At 45.1% G+C, this 24,043-nt stretch overlaps 1 protein-coding gene across 15 annotated transcripts in view; it reads right to left on the bottom strand.

The window, feature by feature from the left end:
• Positions 1 to 24,043, bottom strand: part of LOC124069359 (partitioning defective 3 homolog) — a 198,408-nt gene that overhangs the window by 86,346 nt on the left and 88,019 nt on the right. For 5 of the 15 annotated variants that reach the window (XR_006845047.1, XM_046408468.1, XM_046408471.1 and 2 more), the window contains exons 6-13: positions 20,640 to 20,731; positions 18,677 to 18,760; positions 16,295 to 16,420; positions 14,298 to 14,713; positions 11,442 to 11,581; positions 10,774 to 10,902; positions 8,095 to 8,130; positions 5,099 to 5,146 (exon numbers count right to left, since the gene is read on the bottom strand). Coding sequence is in view for 14 of the 15 variants with exons in the window: in XM_046408468.1 (XP_046264424.1) it covers positions 5,099 to 5,146; positions 8,095 to 8,130; positions 10,774 to 10,902; positions 11,442 to 11,581; positions 14,298 to 14,713; positions 16,295 to 16,420; positions 18,677 to 18,760; positions 20,640 to 20,731 (1,071 nt within the window). In the remaining variant the exon portion in view is untranslated. The remainder of the gene's footprint in view (positions 1 to 5,098; positions 5,147 to 8,094; positions 8,131 to 10,773; positions 10,903 to 11,441; positions 11,582 to 14,297; positions 14,714 to 16,294; positions 16,421 to 18,676; positions 18,761 to 20,639; positions 20,732 to 24,043) is intronic. The other 10 variants (XM_046408481.1, XM_046408472.1, XM_046408474.1 and 7 more) reach the window with 5 other exon arrangements.

Below are 24,043 nucleotides of genomic sequence, written 5' to 3'. Positions count from 1 at the left end.
ATTGTGCACGCCTAATGAATTCAATCATCGGGCTCGGTGTCAGCATGTCATTAGCTCCTTTTGTTTGCTGGGAGAGAGATGGAATTGCTCTGGGTGGAACGGAGGGGAGGTGGGGTGGGGTGGAAGAGGAAGAGAAGGGCAAAAACAAGGATGTACGGAGTAAGAGGGAAAGGGAGGGAACAGGAGGAAGGAAGGAACGAGGGAGATAAAGGGAAAGCAAGCATGAAGAGCGAAGTGTGTGTGTCTGCACGTCTCCGAAAGACAAATGAGCGCTACCTGGAATAATTCTTAATGAAAAATTAAAAACAAAGCGCGGGGGTGGGGGGGGATACAACAGGAATTTAATTATTAATTAGGAACCTCAAGTCAAATTCATTCTGCCTGGAACTGAATTTAAAGATAATTGAAAAGGGACTAACAAAGACATAATCCTCTTACACTGTAACTGGTCAGAATAAGAAAACAGAAAATAGGAAATAAATTATGACAGCTCAAAATTATAACTGATCAGTTAAGCAGATGCGATGTTGCTTCAAGGTTAAAAATGAGACATCTATTAACTGCACTGAAAGAAGAATGGCGCCATTAATGAAGCAAAAGAATTTATCTCAATTCAGACTTTTAAATCCCATATGCCAAATTACATGATTAACCGCTGACAAGTTTTAATAGTGTCACAAAACACACAAAATCTACTGCAGACAGTCTCTCTGCTGTAAAATAACCAACAGGTGGTCACACACACTGGCTGCATCATGCAGCCAGTGTGTGTGTGGTCTTGTTCTTAGCAGTTAGCTTGACAGCATGACAGACAGTTAGTCAGCATCTTCAAGTTAAACTACTAAATCACGATTGAATGACAATTTTAAGATTAATACCTTAGAGCTGTTTAGCAGCTTGTCTTGCCACTCTGCAAAGTTAATGTAATTTTAGCTTAGACATCTAATTTCTTGATGTTTTTGTTTTTTTATCTAGTTTGCATTTTTTAAGTTATATTATATTTTTTAAGTTCTGAATAAGGAAGTCCTGTATTCAGAGCTCCCATCCTGTCGGCCTGTCAGCGTTAGCTCAGGAAGCTAAAGTGCTATTAGCTAAATCAAACTGGTCAGACAGGATCTCCCAGCAGTATCGTCATAAACTCAAGAGCAACTGTGCCAATTTAGTAAAGTTAACATAGTACCATGACTGGTAAAATGTGTAAAAATGTGTTAATTTTTTCAGTAGAACTAGCTAACTTCACTTTGGCTTTTCTACAACCGGCTGGCTACAAAAGCAAAAGGAAATTAAGGAGGACTGCGACTAAAATTTCTTTCCCTCATAAATATGTTTGAGATTATTATGACGAATAAGGGTTACATTTTTAATACAAAGTAGATAACCACAACATGTCTTCATATTAATTTACAGAGAATAACCGTAAACTGTAACAGTGGTCATAAAACTCCTCATGAGATATCCTCCTCAAAATGTTCAGCCCTACCCTTTAAATAGCCGAAGAAAGAAAGCCCAAAGAAAAAGGAGCTGAGGGGAGGGAGAGGAGTGACGGGCTCGAGAGGACGGACGAAGACGAGGGTGAAAAGGCGAGGAGCTGAAAAGGAAAAGGGTGAAAAGAAAGAGTGAGCGCGAGCGTGACAATGACAGAGCGAGAGAGCGAGACGGCGTGAATGAAAGGCCGTCTGAAAGGGATGAATCCATGTGGAACACAAAGGGAGACAGGCACACCTCTCTCACTGTACGTCTGTATCTCTCTCTCGAACTCCTGCCTTTTCTCAACCGTCTCTCTACACTCATCTTTACTTTCTGTCGCTTTTTCAACACCATCTCCCAGGGCTCCTTTTACTCCCCTCCCCAACCCTCCCCATTTTCTTTGTCGAGCTTCCACCATCTCTCCGTCTCCTCCTCCTTTCCTTCAAAAATTCTCCAAAAGGCCAAGAGATTTTTAGCATTAAGAGATTTCAAAGTAGCCCTCTTTTCCACTTCCTCCTTCTTCTTCTTCTTCTTCCTGCTCTACACACAAACTCACACACTCCTCTCCACTGCGGCGCCTGAAACGATTAGCGGGTCGGCGGCGAGCTCAACTTTGGCCGAACAAACCTGTCGATTTGACAGCATCTGAAAAAGTCGCTTGAGGGGAATTAGAAAAAAGTGGTGCGTGGGTGTGTGTGTGTGTGTGTGTGTGTGTGAGGGGGGGTGGGTGGGGTGAGAAGGAGGCAGTGAAGGGTGTAATTGGTCGAGGGAAGTCGGGCGTGGAGAGCATTGTTGGCTGCCTACTGTAGCACAATCTATCTCGTTTTATTCATACTCTGACTTTCTCTCTCTCTCTGCCGATTCCTCCCTTACGTTCCATCACTACATTTTCTGATTCTCATTCATCTCTTCTCCCCTCACCCTCCCTCCCTCCCTCCCTCCCCTCTTCGCTATATGACCAAAAGTGTGCAAACACACCTGCCCACATACTTCCCTGTTCTTCAGGCATCTGTGGCTGTTTCTCGTTCTCTCTCTCTCCCTGACTCCTCTCTTTTCTCTCCCCTCCACTCTCCCCTCTCTCTCTCTCTTCTCTCACTCTTCTCTCACTCTTTCCGACACATCGCTCTGTAGCTCCATGCTGATAGACCATGAATATCAAATACCTGTGCGATCAACGGAGCTGAGACTGGCACAGCATGGAGGGAGGGAGGGAGGATGGACAGCGTGAGCAAAGCCTGTGACATAGGGGGCAGGTGTGTGTGTGTGTGTGTGTGTGTGTGTGTGTGTGTGTGTGTCTATAGGTGGATGTCTGTCAGTACAAACAGCAGTCCTCATACACGGTGTATGAGTGTGGTCTGTGCCTGCATACACTCATTCAACTGCTAGACACGTGACATCTATACAGGAAGAATCGATTCACTCACTCACCCTCTCTCTCACTCACACACACACACACACACACACACACACACGTATTCCCACTATTCATTCGCTTTCCAGAACCAATCAGCTGGCCTCCGTCTCTCTTGCTTTTGGACAGTCAAACACTACACGGCTCACTCTTTAGAGCTGCACAACCCACTGGAAACCATTTATAACCTCATCCAATCCCGAGCAATTACCCCAGCAGCTGCTCCATGTCACTCCCGTACATGTGTGTGCTAGTGTTTAAGAGTGCACTTATGTGGAAATGTGAATGTGATCGTGAGCTTGTGTGTGTGTGCGTCTGCCTGAGATGCATGTGTGAAGCGTGCCATATGGCTTGCGTGTTTGTAATGTGCAAAGGCCTCAGTATAGTCTTTGTAACAGCATACTCTTTGTGTGTGTGTGTGTGTGTAGGTGTGTGTGCTGTATGGGCCAGGTGGCAGCTTGAAACATCACTTTAATTAAGCCGGAGAGGCCGTTCTGTGGTAGAACGGCCTCTCTCTGATTGACTCGTATGTGTCACCGACAGGCCGCTGCAGAACACAGAAACAGCATCAAGCCTGCTGCAACGGGGCCGCGGCCATTAATCACTGCAGCTATCCCATTGGACTAATAATGATACACAGTTATGTAACTCTTATCATGGTCCCCTTTCATTTGAAAAACCTCACGCCATCGTGCATCCACAGCAGCCGAAGAAGAGGCATTCAGCTCCATTATGACAATGGAAAAGTCTTGTATTAACAGAACATGTACAAAAATATGACAAGTACGCAAAACTGCGTACTTCTGAATATTCTATTCTTACACTCATGTCATATTTTTAGGATAATATTAATGAAACATCAACAGAATACGAAGGTTTTTAAAGTTGTAGATGTTTGGGGTGGTCATTTTATCTACATTACATAGACAAAAGTATTAGGACACCTGACCATCACACCAACAGGGACTTTCACAGCATCTCATTGTAAACACAGACAGCTTTGCAGCTTCCACTCTTCTGTGAAGGCTTTCCACAACATGTTGGAGTGTTTCCAGTACTTTTGTACATATAGTATATTTTACATGCAGCTGCATCATTTTATCAAAAGAGACTGGAAATCAGACTTTGATCTCAGTATTATTGTATTTAGTACACTGGATCTTTAATATAATAAGTAGACAGCTTCGTACCACATTTCATTTAAACTGAGTAATTATTATTAAGCTGGCATTATCATCGTTAGACAAACAAACACTGCTGCTGTGCTGAATTATGCTCTTTAATTAGTTGCGGTATGTTATGCAATGTCAATAATGTATTTAGCAAATTCAGGATAATAATTATCATACACTGACAGTGTTGTACTGAACTGTAAATTAAATTGTCTCATAAGACCTGTCAGCTGTACTAAACTGTTGTGAATGTCATCCCACACATCGTCAGCACACCTACAGACCTGTTGGAGACATACTGTGATGTATCTGCTGTGTCATGAACAGCCAACACATGTTCTGCTGTGCCGAATGCTCTATCACGCCATCAAGAAAACGTTCATCATTACACCACAGCGTGCCAACAGATTGCCGTTTCATAACAGCTTTGTGCACACAGAGGAGAGGAAACACGCACGTGTGACAGATAGCATCTTGGCACGGAGCTGCTGCAGCATTACTGCTGCAACTGCTGATGGCTTTTCAATATAGCATTGCTGTAATTTTCCATAAGCCTGTGTGACTAATGGCGTAAACAATGGAGCCGAATGTTCATGTTATGGGCCCATTACGGAACTATCAGGGCAGGCATGTAAAGACGGATGCCTTTGATCAGCACTCTATTGTAGAAACCAGGTGCAGGGAAGAGGATTTGCGTCTCTAAGAGTGCCTTTAGAGTGAGTGTGTGTGTGAATGTGTGTGTGTGTGTGCAAGAAAGAGAGGCGAAGAGAGGAGGAATGGAGTGAAAGAGAGAGATGCAGAGAGAGGTAACACAAAGGCAGAAACAACAGAGATGCAATAAGGATTAAAGAGAGGAGAGGGTGAGAGCTGCTGAGAGGCAGAAAACCCAACAAAGTGCTTTGTTTCTACAGACCATTGGCAAAGCAATGAATTGCGTAAATGAGTCCCAGTCTATTTGTGAAGCCACCCAAAGCATCTCATTTGCCTCTGATGCCTTTTCCCTCGGCAGCATAAATGTCCCAAGCCGGTGATGTCATGCAGCAGTTACCTCATTCAGACAGTGGGGTTTCCCGGCTGTCGCGGGCTGCCTTGGATGCTAAAGGGAGCAGTCAAAGTCAACAGGTTAGACACAAGAGCCGCTTGCATAGAGACCACATCAAAACTCATTGCAGGAAGGTGATGGGGATCAGTGTGAGGTGGACAAACATTTTACATGAGGTGTCAGGGATGTAACGTGGCGGCTGAGGGGCTGAAAGAGACCCAGATGCACCTAAACATCAGCACATTTGGTAATGGATACAAGCAAGTGCAGCATAAAAACAATAAGATGGAAGATGGAATGAGTGAAAGTTTTAGCCACCCACACGCCTGAAAGCTGAATACAACAAACCAAAGTGTCACATGACTGATGACCGCCTCTCGTGGACTCCTGTAAAAACGCGGATGATTTTTGGGTCATTGGGCCGATTTCAAGAAGTGAGCACTTTTTCCACTTCAGCTCTTGCATTTTGCCTGCCGTGTAACCCTCGACAGAGCTCTCCCCCGTCTCCCTCCCTCCCCCTCTGTCGCGCGATGAGTCATGCCGAGCCAACCTCAAAAGCCCCAGCTGGAGTGCCGACAAACCTGCAGGTCTACAAGCTGGCTACAAATCATATTTCAGTTGCTTTTTTATGTTGCACTTTTTGTAAGTGTACAAAGTGATGAAAAACAGAAGGAGTTAATGAATACTAATAATGAAATCATCAGAGATACTTTAAGCTCTGAGAAGGCACACTAAGGCCAGCATTTCACCTCGACTCAAACTCCCTTTTCTTCTTTCACCTTCAAAATCAATTCTCTGTATTCAGGCTGGCTGAATGGACACTTTAATATATGCGTACAGATGAAACAGCCTGCTATCAGTACTCCACACTATGCGGACTCTTTCCTTTAACCTAGTATCTTTGCTTATTGTTACTCTGCAAGTTGTCAGGATTCAGCAGGTCTACTTAGTGAACATGTTGAAAACAAGAGATTAATAATGAAAATATTTAATAGTTGCTGCCCGACCGCTCAACATCCAATTCTCTCGTCATCTACTGGAAAATTATCTGTTACTTGAAAATGGATACACGTCCATTAAAAGCTGTTCTGTTAGATCCACGCCCTGCATCTTAAGCTGAACGCCATCACTGTGGCTGTTGTTGTTTGGCAGCGAGATGTTTAAAATGAGGCGCCTGACAACAGATAACATCTGAAAGGCATTGAATCCATTATGGTGGTTGATGTTCCGGGAAAGGGTGAGGAAAGGAGACTCATCTGGAGGTTTGGAGGTAAGAAGGGAGGAGAGGAAGGGGGTGAGAAGAGACAAAATGGGAGAGAGAGGAGACAGCATGGCCGCGGTGCATTTCCGCAGTCTGACTGGGTCTCGTCCCTGTGGTCGCATTGATTTTTAGGGAGGTAACGTCCAAAACGAGAGATAATGAGACAATTGCTTATACTTCCCTAAATCCTGAGGGGTGCACGAAGCCGTCTTTATGTTTCACAGATACAGTACACATTTATTTAGGATCTTTACTTCTATCATGACACTGAAGATTTGCCTTGATCAGCTACACAAACTAATGTCAGGAAGGTACACTTAGTGCAAACATGGCTCCTAAAAACCAGAATTCTGAACTGAGTTTTATTTCCTTCACAAGCCTTTCGAGACAATAAAAGCAGGTAAAAACAAAACTATGAATTTTGCACAATTAAGTCCTTTAAAAAAACTCAAATCATCCCTCACTGCTGGTGTACCTTGGGATGCCAGAGTGGCTTACAACAAGCAGATTATATTAAACTCTCACCGACAGGACAATATCAGTAGAACGCCCACCATCGGCGGCGACGACGGAGTGAGACGCGCCGTCATGTCTGAACGCGTGTGCACATGTGAGACGAGCCAGCTGCAGCCACGATAATCGACTAAAGTTCTGCCATAACCTTCCTCGATGACGAGGATCATCCACGCAGCTGGCAGGTACTACCGCCAGTCAAATTAACTGGCCAATTACGCTTCTAATGTGCCGCACACACACTCGGCCAGATGCAGCCCGACGGTAAAGCCAGATGTGAAGACGTCAAGTCTGCCGCAGTTAAATTACAACTCAAGCTCGGTGTGCAAGTGGAGAGCTATGGAAACCTGAAACCCGCCTTTTGATTTCAGCAGTAAAGACAGAAGAACTTTTATAACAGCTGCTGTGGTGGAGAACGTTTCAGGGTGACGTGTGACGTTCAGGCAAAGGAGGCCACATTGTGTCGGCCGACGATGTCACACATCGAGCTGATGCTTTACAGAAGGTAGACTCTCAACTACTACAGCACAACTACATCTGCTGTCACTGCATTAGGAATGTTTATTTGTATTCAGTGGCTGTTATTAATGGATGTATTAGGCTACGTGTGTCGAGTGCCTCTGTTACAAACGGCATCATGTGTCAAAACTGTCAAACTGTTGTGCACGTTTGGCACAGAGGTGCCCACAGCCAACTCTGTCTGCATTTTCCCCTCAATAAAGTGAAACACAAACTAAACAAACTGTTTATTATTCACCTTGCACATCAGAGTGAGCTGCTGCTGCAAGAAGGCCAGACTGACAACCTCCACAGCCAAACAAAGCAAACTCCCATGTGTTTCTCACCTTCAGTGACAAGCACAGCTCTGACAGGAGTGACGGAGCAAAAATATTCTGCAGCACAGAATGAAGAGCAAGCACTGATCATCCATGAAATTGTCATTTGTTAGAGCACTTCTGGAGGAAGATTAACATTAGTGTTACTGACTATTATGTATACTTAACACTTGCATTTTGATTTACCAGCTAGTTCACAAGCGGACGCTGAATACACACGTAAGCTATAGTTTTTATCCAAACTGGATGAGCGTGTAGCTTTTTTGTTTCCACAGCAAAGAACATCCATGCAGGCAAGGTGAGTTCAGGCTAAGTAAAGGAGCTGTTAGGGAGGAGTAGGGGGTGTTGGGAGGTGGGTTTAATTGCAGGCTAGTGTTCGGGTGGAGTCTTACCAAATCTCTGGGGCACTGCATCTGGGGTTCAGCGTTCTAGAGGAGGTAGGGGGACACACACAAGAACCAAAAGTAATCAAGCAAAAATACTGATGGACAGGAACAGTAAACACAAGAACATGTGGAAGGGACCACTTTTGGATCAATGGAAGCAGTGTTGGGAATAAACGCGCATGCAGGATGTGAAAATGATGGCTCTCAGCAGGTAGATGGGCAGTTATTGCTGAGCAGAGCGTGCTCAGACTTAAAATATAAACTGGGGCTCAGAGACAACTGCAGTGTATGCAAGGACAAAATGTCACGAACTGTCTCTCTCTCTCTCTAACCAGTGTCCTCATACTGTCCAGCTGCCATAATCACAGTGAAACTGAGTTCATCCAGCCTGCTTCCACCAGATGAAAGCAGCTTAAGTTAGCACTAAGCTTTAAAAGCAACAGGCAGAGCTTCACGGACTGTTTTCACTCGCACACTCTGATCTGTGTAATATTCACTGATGAATAAATTACAAGACGGAAGCTTTTCCAGTCATTTTACCCCGAGCCTCTGCTCCAGCTCTTTGAAAGCAAATTCTTTTTAAACAAGATTTTATTTGGTTATCAGCCATCTTTAAAGGCTATAAACAGGCTGATCGGCTCTTGGTTTTAAAAACATACAACTGCAAACGTTGGGAGGAGAAAACCAGTGAATCTAAAAGCTGAAGATGTCAAAGTGTAACATTCTCCTAACAATCTCCCGAGGCACAACGCTCTCTAACTCTCATATCGCTATCGATGAAAATGTGATTTTGAGTCACGTGTGCAGGAATGTGGAGCACATTAATGATAGCATATTTGCATATTAATATCAATTTACAAAGCATGTCTAATTCTTTGTTAACGTCATTAGCGTGGAAAACTCAATAACCACTTTCATCTTATCTTATTTGCAATAACGATGTGTCCAGTGTGTCTCTTGTTTTATACCTGCTGCTGCATGCGCCAGCTGTACAAATGATACAACAGCTGTTGACTTCATTCTTTCCATTCAGCTTTATAAATAAAGCTTAGCAACTGCCATTTTTGATTCATACTTATGAGCCAAGAACATGTGCTGTTTACTCTCTGAACTCTGTTTTCATTTAGCTCAATTTAGCCAACCTGTTTCTGTTTTTATTGACATATAATGAGTGTTGCTGTTATATACTGTTTAACCCCCCCCCCCAGTCTCTAAACCCCATGAGAACATGTCAAACTTGGGGCTTTGAATAAAGACGGAGCCTGCTCACTTTCTGCACTGGGCCTCATCTCAACCCTTTTCTCATCACCCTCTCAACCCACTGCAGCTGACGACCAAAGATCAAATAAATCCTGCCGTCTTTAACTACCAACTACGCAGTGTCAGCCGGACTCAAAGCTCCGCTCTGATCTAAAGATGAGTATCGACCAGTTTGGCAGTTCTTCTCATTTAACTTGGCCCGTGGCGACAGCCAGCCAATAGCCTCCTCTGCATCCCTTACTGTGATAATTGTCACCAATCAGCCGTTTGATTGACACGACTTGCTAGCGAATGGCTGCATGTGCCTGTAATGGCTCCGCTGAGTGCTGAGGGAGCTGGGAGAGACCATTTTCCTGACAACAGAGGGGGGATTTAAGTCTGCTTGGTGCAATAACTCATGTTACTACTCGATAAGGCGTGTGTTAAAGGCAGCCAGTGCAGCTAGAGAGATAGCAGAGAATCATGGTCCGCTGCTGTGGAGTAAACACCAAGTGATTTACAGCTGGAAAACACTGCTCACTCTTCCCACACGGAAAAAAATAAATAAATAAAATAACACTTAAGCTGCAGTGTTCTGCCATCTTATTTTTATCTTGGCCATTATGAGCTCACTTCTTTTTCAGGCAACTTTGAAGCAACTCCAAATCAAACCCGATTTTCTGCAACGACAATTGAGTATAACATCTGACGTCATACAAAAACACCAAATCGAGAAAAGCCAACAGTTGTGACAAACATACCAACTAAACTGGCAGCAGTCTGCATGAATCACTGAAGTTACAAGCCGTGAATAACATCACACTGGACTGAGTGACAGCAGCAGCGTCCAAAACCGGCACAAAAAGATCTGTGTTGCCGTTTGTTATTGTGGGAAAGTGTGAGGATGTTGCCTGATTGATATTCAAGCCAAGCGTGTTTTTCCACTCTCTGCCTACTACCTGCCCCGCGTCTCTCTGTTCATCCCCACATCCATCAATCGAGCAAGTCAGCTCGGAGGCAAAACACAGCCAGAGAGAGATGGAAAAGCAGAGGGAGAGAGGAGCTAACCTGGCAAAGCGAGAGGAAGAAAGGGAAGCGGTGAGCGAGGTTGAAAGGGGCGAGAGGGGAGGGCGACGCGTGAAGAAAGACAGAGAGGGGAGAAGGTGATGGAGATAAAGCGAAAAATCTGAGCTCCACAGGTTTCCTCTGAGGTTTGATAATAGAGAGGAGTGCAGCGGCGGAGCGGGACAATCAATCTGCATGCTCGGCTAGCGTGTTGTGTTAGCTGGGAAATGAGAAGACAACGCTGCGCTCACTGTGGGGATTAACTGCACAACTACACCCATAAGCTACACTCATGCATGCATCGGGGGGACTGAATACATGATGTGACAGGATGAAGAGACGGAGGAATGGTCCAAGTGAGGAGGAGAATGACAAACGCACCACTTCTCTGGGGAGGAACGCGTCCTCCTGCCGTAGAACCAGCAGCCCAACGGCTCCGCCCATGGGTGTGGCCCTGAGCAGAGACACCACCTCCTCCTGGGTCCGCCCATTCAGGTCCACTCCATTCACCTGAGGAAGACAAGGGATCAGGTTTGATTCCTGCATGGGTCTTTTTGTAATCTAATAAAGGGATCTACGTGTAATTTCATCACCATTTCAATAAAAGCTGAAGGTGAAAAATGAACCTGTAGATGAGAGGATTTGAAGTTTTATGCAGTGAGCCCGCAAAATGAGTGTTTCACGGCGTAATCCCTTATGCAAATGGTTGCAATGTGGGATATTTGAATTTCAAAAGCCGCTCAGTCTTCCGGCACAAGATAAAGCATGAAAACATGTTCTTTGATTTAACTCCAGGATGCTCTATTTCCATATCACAAGTTACCTGATGAATTGATTAGTTAACCTGCACTATAATTCAATAGATCACAGGTATTTTTGATGTATGTCACACAGGCGGTTTGTGTTATTCTGAACCAAACCACGACCACTGTCTGGTGCCCGTCTATTGTCCAGACAACACAGCACACCACAGATTAGACTAAATTAGCACATCATCTCCTGCCACACAGTATAAGCTGCTGAATTCATTATCAGTGCACTTTCCTCACCTCCAGCAACCTGTCTCCTGCTTTGAGGCGCCCGTCTTGGATGGCAGCTCCCCGAGGCAGAATGTTCTTCACGTAGATGGGCGCCGAGCCACCGATGGGGACGTCCCGCGATGTTATGCTGAAGCCGAGCCCCTCAGGACCTGATGAGCAGTAAGAGGAGAGGTCTGACAACTGGAATCTGGTTTAACCTTGAGGCACAAGCTCCTCTATTTCCTGTGCACCCCTGCAACTCAAGCTACTGTGAATAAGTTCGTGTCAAGCTGGCATGGATCACCTGCATGTGATGTGGGTTTAGACAACAAAAGCAGTAAGTGTTTAAGACACCTGGATATTGAGACATAAGACATTTGGATACTGAGGAGCACAGCACAGAGGTCGCCACTCCTGAAAAAAAGAGTGACGTCAGAAGAAAGGATTAAATTTGTGTGGGGCAAAAGTTTTAATCGTCTTTCGTTAACTACTATGATAACAAGACAGAACATCAGAATCTGCCAACAACTTTCTATAACTCATTTAGACGACATTAAGGCTTAAATTTATGCTTAACTAAGAGTGTGGCTGCTTTGACTTGACAGCACGTCATTAGCTATCCGCTGGGCGCAGCGACAACAAACAATCCCTACGTCACCAGGTGTACTGCGCTACCAGTCTGAAGAGACCACGCTAATGTGTCGCACTGTGACCTGGCGGTGACAGTGCACACTATTTGAGATGCTGCGCGTCTGTCTGCACTTATTAATCCATGTTTGTGTGGGCGGATGTGATTTTGTTTGTGTACATTGCCTGCAACCCCCTTCAGGGTGTATTGTTACAAACCATTAGGAACACCAGCCCGTGCCTCATATCATCAATAATCCTCACAGACAAACAAACAATTTCCTACTATTAAGCAAGTAAAATACAGGAAATGAAGAGAAATCCTGCATCCTGCCAGCAGAGAGCTCAAGCGGGTTCATAGTGAATAATTAAAGTGTTGCACATTGTGAGTCAAAGAGACTCTTTTTCTTTTAAAATGTTGGGCTATGCAATAAGCACAGCGTGCCAGTGAGGAAGTTCAGCCTGAAGACTTTTAATACTTTTGTCTGATATTAAATTGAAGCCAGAAAGTGAAAAACAACCTCTGGTAAGAACACAATGCACAGTCTGTCTGCTGCTGTGCAGGGCTAACTGTGTCGCTGTTTTATAAAAGAGATGATGATCAGCACACTCACGTGTGCCCTTCTCCACAAACATTACATCTGGCCTCATCCTGCACTCTGAGAGCTCAGATCGAGGTGCTCTGAATGCGTTTTAGAGAGCACTGTAAAGCTACGCATGTTAATGTAAGGAAAATAATGAGCATCCTTGCTGTATCAGAGTACTGGCCCTAATTCCCACTGTCTGTCTGACTGAGCTGACGCAAAGAAAAGCAGAACGCTTAGCTATTCTCTTTCACATCCTCTAGCTAATCCCCCACACTGATGAGCCAATCAACTTCCCGCAGGCAGACGAGGTGCAGTATTATACTCACCGGTAAATGCCTACAGCGGTGCTGGCTTTAAACAGGGAGGAGGATCTTTTAAACTCATTAGCTTGATTAAGACATACCTAAGCAATTTCCTCTGCAGAATGGGATTCTTTGATTGATTCTGATACTCCGCGGGATTTGCGGGGAGACCGGTGTCTGATTCAAGCACATAAACAATACAGGAGTTTAATCTGCCCTCAAAGCTGTGGGCTAAAGTCGGCACTCTAAACAAAGCGGATGAGCCAAACGGCCTCTCGGGAGCCGCTGTTAATCCCCGCAAGTGTCTGCTCCAACAACAGCAAACAAAAGGTGGAATGAGAAAAGATAACATCTTTGACTGAGAACATAACAGATCTCCTGGAATATCAAGTGCAGAAAGCAGTGTATTCTGGGTATTATGACTAAGCAGAGATGTGTGAGAGAGAGAAGAAGAAGAAAAAACGAGGATAAAGAAACAAGTGGGGAAAAGAGCCGGGATGGAATATGCAACAACCAGCTGGGTGCTTTTATGTTTTATGCTCTGGCTTGATTCCAGCCACAAGAGAGCAAACAGATTTGAGTGAAAACTTCAACAGGCATATGGTGCAGCCCTGTCAGACTCTTTGCTGTGGCATTTGACAGCACACAGGGACCAGCGGCTGCTTAGCAACAAGCTCTCTGGCCCTGAGACCTGGCACCGACACCTGGTGTCCTGCTGGCGGAGGTCTGCAGCACCTGTGCCAGCTGTCAATCAAAGCCCATTCTGAGGAGAAGTCCCCAAAGTTTTATTCCCACCAACGCCTTTCATTTTCCGTTTCCACCTCCCAGATTCTGCACGCTTAATTGGACTGCTCGCTGCTCACATCATCAGTATGGTAAACCCTGGACGGTTTTAAGCCTGTTACATCACTGTTCACATTCTGCATGCTCTTGTGTCTGCACCATTTCCCAACAAACTGTTCCTTCACTTGTTTTTGACGTGAAAGAAAGGGGGAAATTGCTTGTTTATTCATCTGGAATAGAAAGGCAAGAAACATATGAGCTATCCCTCTCATTTTTAGAGCCAGATGAATGCAAAGCTTTTTCACAGGCACTCTGGAAAGAATCAGATGATACTTCAGAAACTACATGATGTAATACATCATGTGGAGAGTGAGATGTTTTCTTTTTCACAATAACAATAAAGCACTTTCCTGATAATGGAAGTTCCAAACATGTTTCTACATTTAAATATCTTCCCAGAATCTTCTGACTGTTCAAATCATCTGACTCAAATCAAGCAGAGAAACGACTAAAAGGTGCACTCAAGCCTAAGTGCATTGAAGAAAAAATTGTCTTACATCACTATTATCTGCATTTCTTCACCTCACCTTTCTTCAGTTGGATGTTGAGCCTCCTCCCGACTTTTTTGGTAAATCCCCCTGTTGGCGTAGAGTTCAGCCCCCTCTGAGGCGAGTGGATGTGTCCTGTCGGCGGCTTGGCCGCAGAGACCGCCGGGTGTGTCAGAGGGGGGTAGCCGTCAGTCTGGTCCGGGTGAGCGAGGGAATGAGGATGCGGGTGGGAGTGTGGGTGAGACTGGGAACCGTGTCGGGTCATCCTCTGCGGGGTGTGGTCCATGCCGGAGATGGCGCTGCCCGTCAGGGAGTCCGGGCTGAAGCGGCCTGAGGCGTAGGCCGGGTTCCTCTCGGCGTGGGACAGCTGCTCGTAGTGGGCCTTCATTGATGACGGCACCACGTGGAACATGATGACAGGAGAACGCATGGCCTGACGGAACATGTTCTGGGCTCTGGGACAAAAAGAGGGGGAAGTAGTTTAAGGAAAAGATTCGGTAAGAAAACGGAGAAAGAGACTTGATTATTCAACTGGTCTCAGCCTTAAATACATTTCTCTGCCACACTTCAACAACCTCATTCAGACTTGTCTGTACAAATTCAGTGAAGCACTGCAACTAACCCACGACCTGCTCTCTCTCTCTCTCTCACACACACACACACTCATACTACATATATATATATATAAAATCTATCTTCGCCCACCTGAACATTCTGACATGTTAATTAATACTTATTGCCAGCGTGAGCGGCTCTAAAAAGAGACCGAACCCTCCCCGTCAGCTCCATCACATAATCCCCTCATTTGGCTCCAGATGAAGGAGACCTCTATCCGCTGGATAGTTTGCAGAAAATCCTCTTTTAAAGCCCCTCTCGCTGTGAGCTCATGTACAGTAGGTGTGAATGGAAACTTATGTTGGCTGTCAGCACCACGTAACAGCAAAGCCTTGTTAGCACCACCTGTTTCAATAAAACAGACTGGTGTGGCTCTTCCCTTGCCCCCGACAGCTGCACGGGCGTTTCGGAAAATGCCGGGGCTCCAGAATTTCTATCACTCTCCTCAACCCCCCGAAACACAAATAAAATTCGGCGCCTCCAGAGAATTTTGCTGTGAAATTCCAGGGCGATTTTTTCCCAGCCACTGATGACCTTTTCCTGAGAGGATGGTCTTGTCTCAGCATCTTTATGACTTCGGGCAGACTCGAGCGGGACATGTAATCTGCTCCCTTATAAAAACACTGTTAAATAACAAGAGCAACTGCTGTGCATGGAAGCCTCATCCCCAAACACTTGAGTTATGGCTCCAGAGCCGGGATGGTGGGGACATCAATGTGACATCATGTACTGTCTCACGTCCTCATGGGCAAGTGGAAAATACGTTTGTGTGTTTTCATTTCTTTTGCAAACACACACTAATTGAACAGACCCTTTAAATGCATGTAAAATTAATACACAATACATTCATGTACACGTGTGCTTATATACATGTAGTCAGTTGAAATTTCACGCTGAAAGACGGAGGCAACATCAAACACATATGTATCACTGATTTCTTAAAGTGTGCAGGCATGCATGCAGTACGTAGCATCTAGAAAAGAGTGAGGTGAGTCGGCAGGTGTGTTTAGTTAGGCAGGTAATGAAAGCACAAAACAGAGCTGAAAAGCAGAGGCTATGAATGTTAGAAGCCTTATTTACATCCCTTCCAGAGGAAGGAGAGAGAAAGGAGTCACAACAGAAGTCCAGGGGAGCCGTTACTGAAAGACAGGACAGTATGGGCTAACAGGATTGTAGGGACCACTTCAACGACTGAGGGTGCGACCTACAGGAGCTTAACAGGGAAAAGTTAGCTTAGCACAGTGACAGGCAGAGGAGCAGCGGAGCCTGTGCACCGGCCGGAGTGCAAAGAGGAGGCGACGAGACGCGAGGAGAGAGGACAACAGCAAAAACGAAGGGTTTAGGGGTGAAGGTCCAGAGTCACACAGGAAGTCCAGGGAGCACCAGAGCTCAGCAGTGGGTCCTGTGAGCTACTGTCTTACTGTTCAAAGCGGATGTTTCGCAGGTCTCCGTTATTGATTCGGACGATGCAGTCGTTCTCCTGGAAGAGGCCCTGCTGCTCGGCCTTGCCTCCCCTCTCCAGACGCTTGACCAACAAGCCAAGAGTCCTGAAATGTTCAAAGGGTTACTGTTAACAAGACGCAACACAACGTCGGTGGATTCAACATGGCTGCTTTGCTGTAGCCTGGTGACAGCTGAGGTGTAAAACCTTCCAATATCTAATCAATCTTACATTCAAGGCTCACCTGTCCAAAACCTCAAGGACTCTAAAGTTCTGTCATCTCTGAGGTCTATAAAATCTTTGTATTTTTACTTCGTGTTCTGTTGCTTTTCGTTACTATTGCTATGATTTTCTGGTAGCAACAATAATCATAATAATAATAATAACACCAACATCCCCGTTCCCATGGTCAGGCAGCTATCCAAGAATCAGTCTGCGCTCTGTTAATGAAAAGCTTTTTCAGTTAAAAACAAAAACAACAACAACAAAAAAGGAGCTACGCCTAATTGCCGCCTCTGCTTCATCATGTGGTACTTGAAAAGAGTGTACAGTGTGGTCCTGTCATTTGCATCATCAGTGTACCAATGAGGCTGATGAGAGAAAGCAGTCACATCACAACGGGGTGCTTTAGAGGCTGTGTGGGGGAGGCATCTATTCAAAGGCAATCAACACATTCAGAAACACGTCTGCAGTTCTGCTGGGGTCGATGCTTTGCAGGTGTTAATTTTCTAACCCCCAAGACTCCCGCGGCCCTTTATTTTCTAAGCAAAAAATAAACAAAGTGCTTTCAGATAGCGACAGAAAGCAGCACCATTAAACGCCGACAGCAGACGCGCTGGAGAGAGGCTCGTCTATCGCTTTAACCCGCGCCGAGCTGCAGCCGCTGTCGCCCTGTAATCCGGTGTGGCAAACTGGCTTACGCCTCCCCGCACAGCCTCAGCGAGAGGCTAACTTCACCTGAAAGGACGCTTTCTGGATTATAGATTCAAGTCTGACAGAGAAAATCAACCGCGGGTAGGGAAGACGGCACAAACCTAATCGAGTCTTCTCCGGTGTATAGTCTGTGTCCGCGTGTATCGAAGCTTCTTCTGAGGCGGGATGAGCGAGTGTCGCCTCGGCAAATCGGGTTGATTTTAGGGTTTAATACTGGCCCTCGCCTGAGGCTTATAATTCAATATGAATGGGAATGTGATTACAGAGAGGGCAGAAAAGTTCAGGAGTTGAAAAAGTTCAGAGACAATTCTGCTGATTGAATTTGAGTGGGAACACAATGCGATTTGCCGTGGAGGAGCTATTTCTCTGATGAAAGCTGGGCATCTTAATCTTGGGACAACGCCTACTCTGACATTTCCCCAATAAAAGAAAAGTGCATTATAAATGTGCTTTTAGGTTGATTAAGTCGGGCAGAGAGAAAAGTGATATGATCTTGATTTTCAATAAAGCGTGACAGTGAGTTTGCAGTTGCTGATCATATTTGTGAGTCTCACATAAGGAAAGTTTGGACTCTGTGCTGTACCTCAAACTAGTCAACACTCAGTTTTTGAGGCTTTCAACGTTCTTTAAATGACGAGACAGACGCCCATGTTAACATCAGGTTTGAAAACAATGTTTTAAACCCAACTACACGGAGGATTTTTTTTAACTGGAGTCTTGTTGTAGCTATGAGAGGCTGCACTTTGATCACCACCTCCTTAAACTGCCTCTCTGGAGGAATATTTAAACCAGATGTGAAATTCCTCTAATTCCTTCACAGGCTTGTTCTAGCTGTGTATGTGTGCTTCTGAATGTCCTGCGGGTATGTGAGTGTGTGTGTTGTGCGCACTGCTCAGTGTTTCCTCTGGATCACGTAAAGCCGACCTGACAGCAGCCAAAGAGAAACATGACGGTCACCTGCAAACCCGAAGCGAGCGTGATTGATCACTGTAAACTGGCAAATGGCTTCACGATGCCGACGATGCAAACTGGCGTGTGTGTGGCATCCAGTTTTTATGAGTAATGAAGTGATTACACATGGGCACAGACGAGGAATGTCCGGTATGTGTGTGTGTGTGTGTGTGTGTGTGTGTGTGTTTGGGTGAAGGAACACACTTCTCTCCAGCCAAAAAAATACAAAAAAACACATTAAAAAATTCATTTTTATGAGACTACAGTAAGACTGACATGGCATCAGCCAAAGGACCTCAGTGGGTAATCTGGTTTCATTCTTTCTTTCTTGCTCAAATCCAAACATGTTTCTGACTTAAAAATCTATGACTTTTTCAATGTGTTTAAGGCCCTGTGGCCACCATTTCTGCTTTTTCTCTCCTTTTCTCTCCGCTAGTCTGTTTGAACAGCACCGCCGCTCTGCTCTGGATATTTTTACCTGCGGTCCCTGCCACTGAAAGGCACCACGTGGATCCCCAGGGGCCCACCATCGTTTGACACCTCCACCAGTTTGACTATGTCTCTGGGAGACAGTGACGGATAGAAGAAACAAGGAGGTGGAGAGAGGAGAGGAGGGGAGGGGAGAGGAGAGGAGGAGGGAGACACCATGTGGGGAGAAACAAACAGGAAAGGAGATGGCGATGAAAGAAACAAGAGAATGACAACAACAGAGTAAACAAAAAAAAAAATGAAAGGTGACTAACAAAAAAGACAACAGTGCAATTCAAATAAATCAAACTCATGTATGGGATAACTAGGAATACTAAAGCTTTTCAAAAATCCTGACATGCACACACACACACACAGATTTTAACTTCATAGGGAGAAACACATGTTAGACGTAAGAAAACACCTCAAAAGGGAAAAGTTGTGCACATTCTATTGGGATGCACTTGAATTGAACTGTGAAAGTCTCACATGAGGGTGTGAGACGCACCTCTATCAAGTGTCAGGTGTCACATTTATATTTCTGAAGTCGTTCAACATGTTTGCACCTGAGATGCACTACAAACCACAAGTCAAAGTGTTGAAGGAACTGTGTGAGGCCCATTTTCACGTTGTTGCCTGCAGCGTGAGAGGAAAACCACGTCCTTGACTGTTCTTTTCGCCTGCGTCACATGGCAGCGATTCAGCAAGCCGATCACGGCCCCCTCAGTAAACTAACCCGCACCTGATGTGTTTAAAATTGACATACAATCCTGGGCCACTCTTACTTGCGGTTCAGTACATTTCAGGTGTAAAAGTCTGCACGTTGGTTCAGTGCTCGGTTCTTTGTATCTGTAAACTGGAGTCTGATTATGATTGCAATCTGCAGTGCAGGCTGAAAAACAACAACAGATTTGATATAGAAAAGGAGGAAAAATTAACTCAAAGTTCATCTCCTACACAGACAGGTGCATTTCCAATGAAACCCTGGACTGTATATAATTTAATTGGATTTATATGTAGACAATTATCCGTCCTTTGACCCTTTAAAATCACACAGCACGGTTACAGCACATTTAACATCCCGTTAAAACATCTGGCTGTAAAACATCTAAGCACAGGCACATTTTACAAGATGCCAAATCTAATCGACTCACAGCTTTGATACAATGACTATGATTAGCTCAGGGAAAATGGGCCCCTTGTCGGCAACTAAGAGGCAATACAAGCCAGAGTCTCTGGGAAATCACAGGAATAATAACAACACCATACCTGCATATTAAACTGGAAGCATGCAGTAGAGCAAAATAACAAAACAAAATACAGTTGTTAATAACAGGAGCTGAATGGTTTAGTGCGTGGGAGAGCTCTGATGGCGAGACGAGGATCATTTTGCTCCCACAAAAGAGAATTATGTAAATCGGGAAGCAGGGTCGAAATGAGATTTTCTACAAACAAACCTGAATTACAATACAGAACCTGCTGGTCCACCTTTAAAGTACTTATGCATGTAATTATGTAGGGAAAGTGAGGAGAGAGCTGATTTACCCTGGTCAACATCGAAGGGGAAAGCGTAGTTTCAGACAGAGTGAGTCAGTGGCTGAAATCTGAGAACACGGCAACATGCCTATCTGAGCAAGTTGAATTCGTAGAGTCTAGTGTTGTATTTACTGAAATGATGGCCAAAAACAAAACAAAGAGGGGTTGTTATAACCCATTATTTTCTCTTGGGGTTATGTAGGCGTGGTGACACCAAAAACATCCACTTGAAAAAAGATGCCTCCCAGAAACAAAATATTTGCATAAATACACAAAATTCAGTCTCCACCAGTTCAACTATTTGATAAGAGAAAACCGCCCGCTTCAGATTTGAATTATTTTTACAGAAGATGTCGCATTTGGGACTAAAACCGCAGGAATGTGAGGACACAAAGAGGGAAGAAGTGGGGAAGCAGATCCCTGATGGAAGGACTTACTCCAGTGACCTCACGGGGGTATGGTCCATGCAGGAGTCGGCCCGACCCACCGGCTCGATCCTGCCGTTTTCTTCTTCTCTGGCTTCTTCCTCCTGGGGAAAAAAGAAAGCACAAACAGAAAGAAGAGTGAAGCGGCTTCAGAGAGCAGGATCTCCATTCCTGATTATAATGACAAGACTACATACAACACAAATGGCTTTAAACCCATGACGTGCTGCTCAATTGTGGTGGGCAGTCAGAAGATTTTAAGACTACGATCGATTTTGAATTTTATGCTGACTGGACAAATTTATTCACACGGCGGTTGAGGACCTTCTGCCAAAAACTCTCTTTAATGCAATATTGTGTTTCAGCAGTGCAAATGTAAAAAAAATCTCTTGGGAGATTTTTGTCTGTGGTTCGCACAGATAAGACGCTGAAGTGTGCTCGGTCTGAGTTGCTGAGCTGAGGTCGGAATAATAACCCTCTGGTTTTTCGTGAACCTAATGACTTCAACATCCATGGCATCACCAAGCTCTTCACAGATGCTGTCAAACTTAAATGAGAAGAAAAATCTCAGGATGCAAAGTCATTATCCTGCACTGAGACATGAGATAAAATGACAAATTAAAATGCTTTTTTTCCAAGTCTGCAGAATTTTTTCAGGCTGATTGTTTGCAGTTTGGTCCAGGCTCCTCCTGGTTATGCAGAGGAGGTAAAACCCCAGCTGAAAAGCAGGCTGAGCGGCTAACCTGACGAAGCCAAGAAGAGCAGATCGGAGGAGGTCTTCCGCAGGTATAAAAATACATGCCCGTTACGAATTCCTGCGCTTCAAAAATACACTGTCTTTGTTCTCGTCTTGTATTAACTGCGGACACTTGTGTGCGTCTCGTTCAGTGCTGAAGCGGAGACTCATGACACGCACGCACACAAACACACGCATACACACAGACGGGCATTGAGAGCAAAGGAGGGAAAAATGAGAAGCAGAGAAAGAAGGTCATTAAAATTTCAGGGCGACACCGGAGAGGACAGTCGAGCGAGGAGCAGCAGCAGCAGCAGCAGCAGCAGGCCTCATCAGTATGAAAATGAGCCTGCCGTTACAGTGGCTGCCGTACGGTTGCCATGACACTTTGGGCGCCTGGAGGACGTACAGCTACAGGGCAGTGAGTGTAAGAGTCTGTACATGTTGAGAAATAGTGTGCAAGGACTTCTGAATGGATCTGTGTGAAAACAAGAAGTCTGCCTGGCAGCTCAGGAGGTAAATTTGAACTGTTTCCTTAAAGGTTCTGTACATGAGACGCTGAGCATTAACATAGCAGCTCCCTACTGTTGGCTATGTAAAGATAAAGTGTGTGTGTGTGTGTGTAATTCAGGCATCACTGTTGTTTCAGTGTGCAAGGAAAACCAAATATGGCGGGTACTTTAAACATTTCTGCATCACCACAACAGGACTGTAGCCCACCTTGATGTCCTGACAACACACTTTAAAATATAAGAATATATGGATGACTATGAAGAGGGTGAAAAAAAAAACCAAACTTTTTAACACTTCTAAGGAGAATATCCCTAAAATGGGTGTTGATATTGCCAAAAAATTGTTCCACTGAACTGTGCAAGCCTATGATTTATTTAGTAATACCGCACAGACCGTTCTGTTAAATGTACAGAGGAGCCCTGCACTCATGATAACTTCCAAGAAATCACAACCACACACACAGAGGCCCGATAAAAAGAAAGAGAAACAATAACAACTCAAAGAGCCTGAGAAACACGTCTTCCACTATTCAGTATTTATCAGGAGACGAGGACGTGAGGCCGGGGAACATCAGAGAGGGAAACGAGTCGCTATCTGAGGAAGAGTAAATGAGATCAGCAATCATCACAGCACACGCAGGAGCCTCGCAGACCCTTTATTTCAATACGCATCGTCTCTGAGGAATCGGGCTGCACACTGACGATTTTATTCTACAATCAGACAGAGACGGTGTGTGTGTGCGTGTGTCTGTGTGTGTGTGTGTGTCTGTGTGTGTGTGTGTGTGTAAGACAGGAAAAGGAGAGGGAGAATAAGAGAGGAAGATAATAAAGGAGAACAGTAAAGCAAGAGATGGAAGTAAAAATAGAGAAACAAACTGAGGCTTAATTAGGAATGAGAAAGTGTGCCATGGAGAATGTATTGACGGCATTATACATCCATTCACAGCAGAGCCATGAGTCAGTCCATTCCAGCATAATGTAAATCCACCTGATCCAGTGGTTTGGTTTTTCTCTTGATTTCCCCTGCATCCTGTTGCTTCTTGTCCAAAGTCACAGCAACGTAGCGGAAGCACCGGGAACAATCAAGACGACTTCTCATGCAGCAGCCGTTGTGGAGCTTTCCATCACATCACCTGATCTTCATGAGCAGAAGGAGTTGCCTGGTTGTCACAGAATTCTCATCCATGCTGATTTAAAAAAAACGGGGGAAAATGGAAATTTGACTATCAATTCAATCAAATAGTCCAATGGGCAAATCCATCTGTTGATGAACTCCCTGCGATGCGTTCAAGCGCCTCAGAGCCAAATGAACCTTGTGATGAGAAAGTGAAGCCGATGCAGGTGACAGAAAGGAATGTGTGTGGAAGCTCTCTGATCACAGAACTCCTTCCCTGTGGCTATGAGGCCAACAGAACCCAGTTTGATTTATTCATGTTAAACAACATCCTCTGTTGTTCAAACTGGTGGTTATGTTCTCACGAGCCAAAGCAGCAGAGCAGAGAAGAAGAAGAGAAGCAGAGGGAACTTAGCAAAGCAACACTAAGTGCTATCAGTTGTGAAGAAAACAATATTGGCTTCTTCCCGGACGAACATTAGCAGCAACTCGTGCTGACTTGAGCTGTGTGATTGACAGAAGGACCAATCAGCTTTTACCCCCCGGCCCCCCCAAAAGGCCAGAAGCAGACACTCTTCGGCACGCTTTCTCAACCACACCATCAAGACGTCGCCCTTTCCCGTTCGTGGGAGTGGGCCGGGCGATAGATAGCCGCATTAATAATTCAGGGCTGAGTTGGGGGGTTAATGGCTAGCAGGCAGCGGGCGGGCAGGTACGAGCGGCCGATGTGTTTTCCTGCCGAGTCATTGTTTGTTTCCTGGATGTAGAGAAGGAGAGGCGGGCGGGCCGTTTTCAGGCCCCGGGGCTCATTAAAGATTAATAGGAGAATCCATTGGGGCCTGTCCCTTCTATCTCTCAGACTAAATGAAGTGGTCTGCATCTAGTGTGTGTTTGTGTGTGTGTGAGTGTGTGAGTGAGTGGAGTAATGCTGCACTTTAATGAAGTGCTGCTCGCGCCCCTTTTCTTGCCACTTTGACCACACAGTCACTTACAAACTGACGTGGACACACAGCCAGGGACGGAAAGGAGGGAAACTTATTTACAGAGAAGGAGT

Source organism: Scatophagus argus, chromosome 13 (genome assembly GCF_020382885.2).
Source record: "Scatophagus argus isolate fScaArg1 chromosome 13, fScaArg1.pri, whole genome shotgun sequence".
Lineage (NCBI taxonomy): Eukaryota > Metazoa > Chordata > Actinopteri > Scatophagidae > Scatophagus > Scatophagus argus.
The sequence above is the reverse complement of the archived record's forward strand: the minus strand, read 5'-3'. Positions and strand labels throughout refer to the sequence as shown.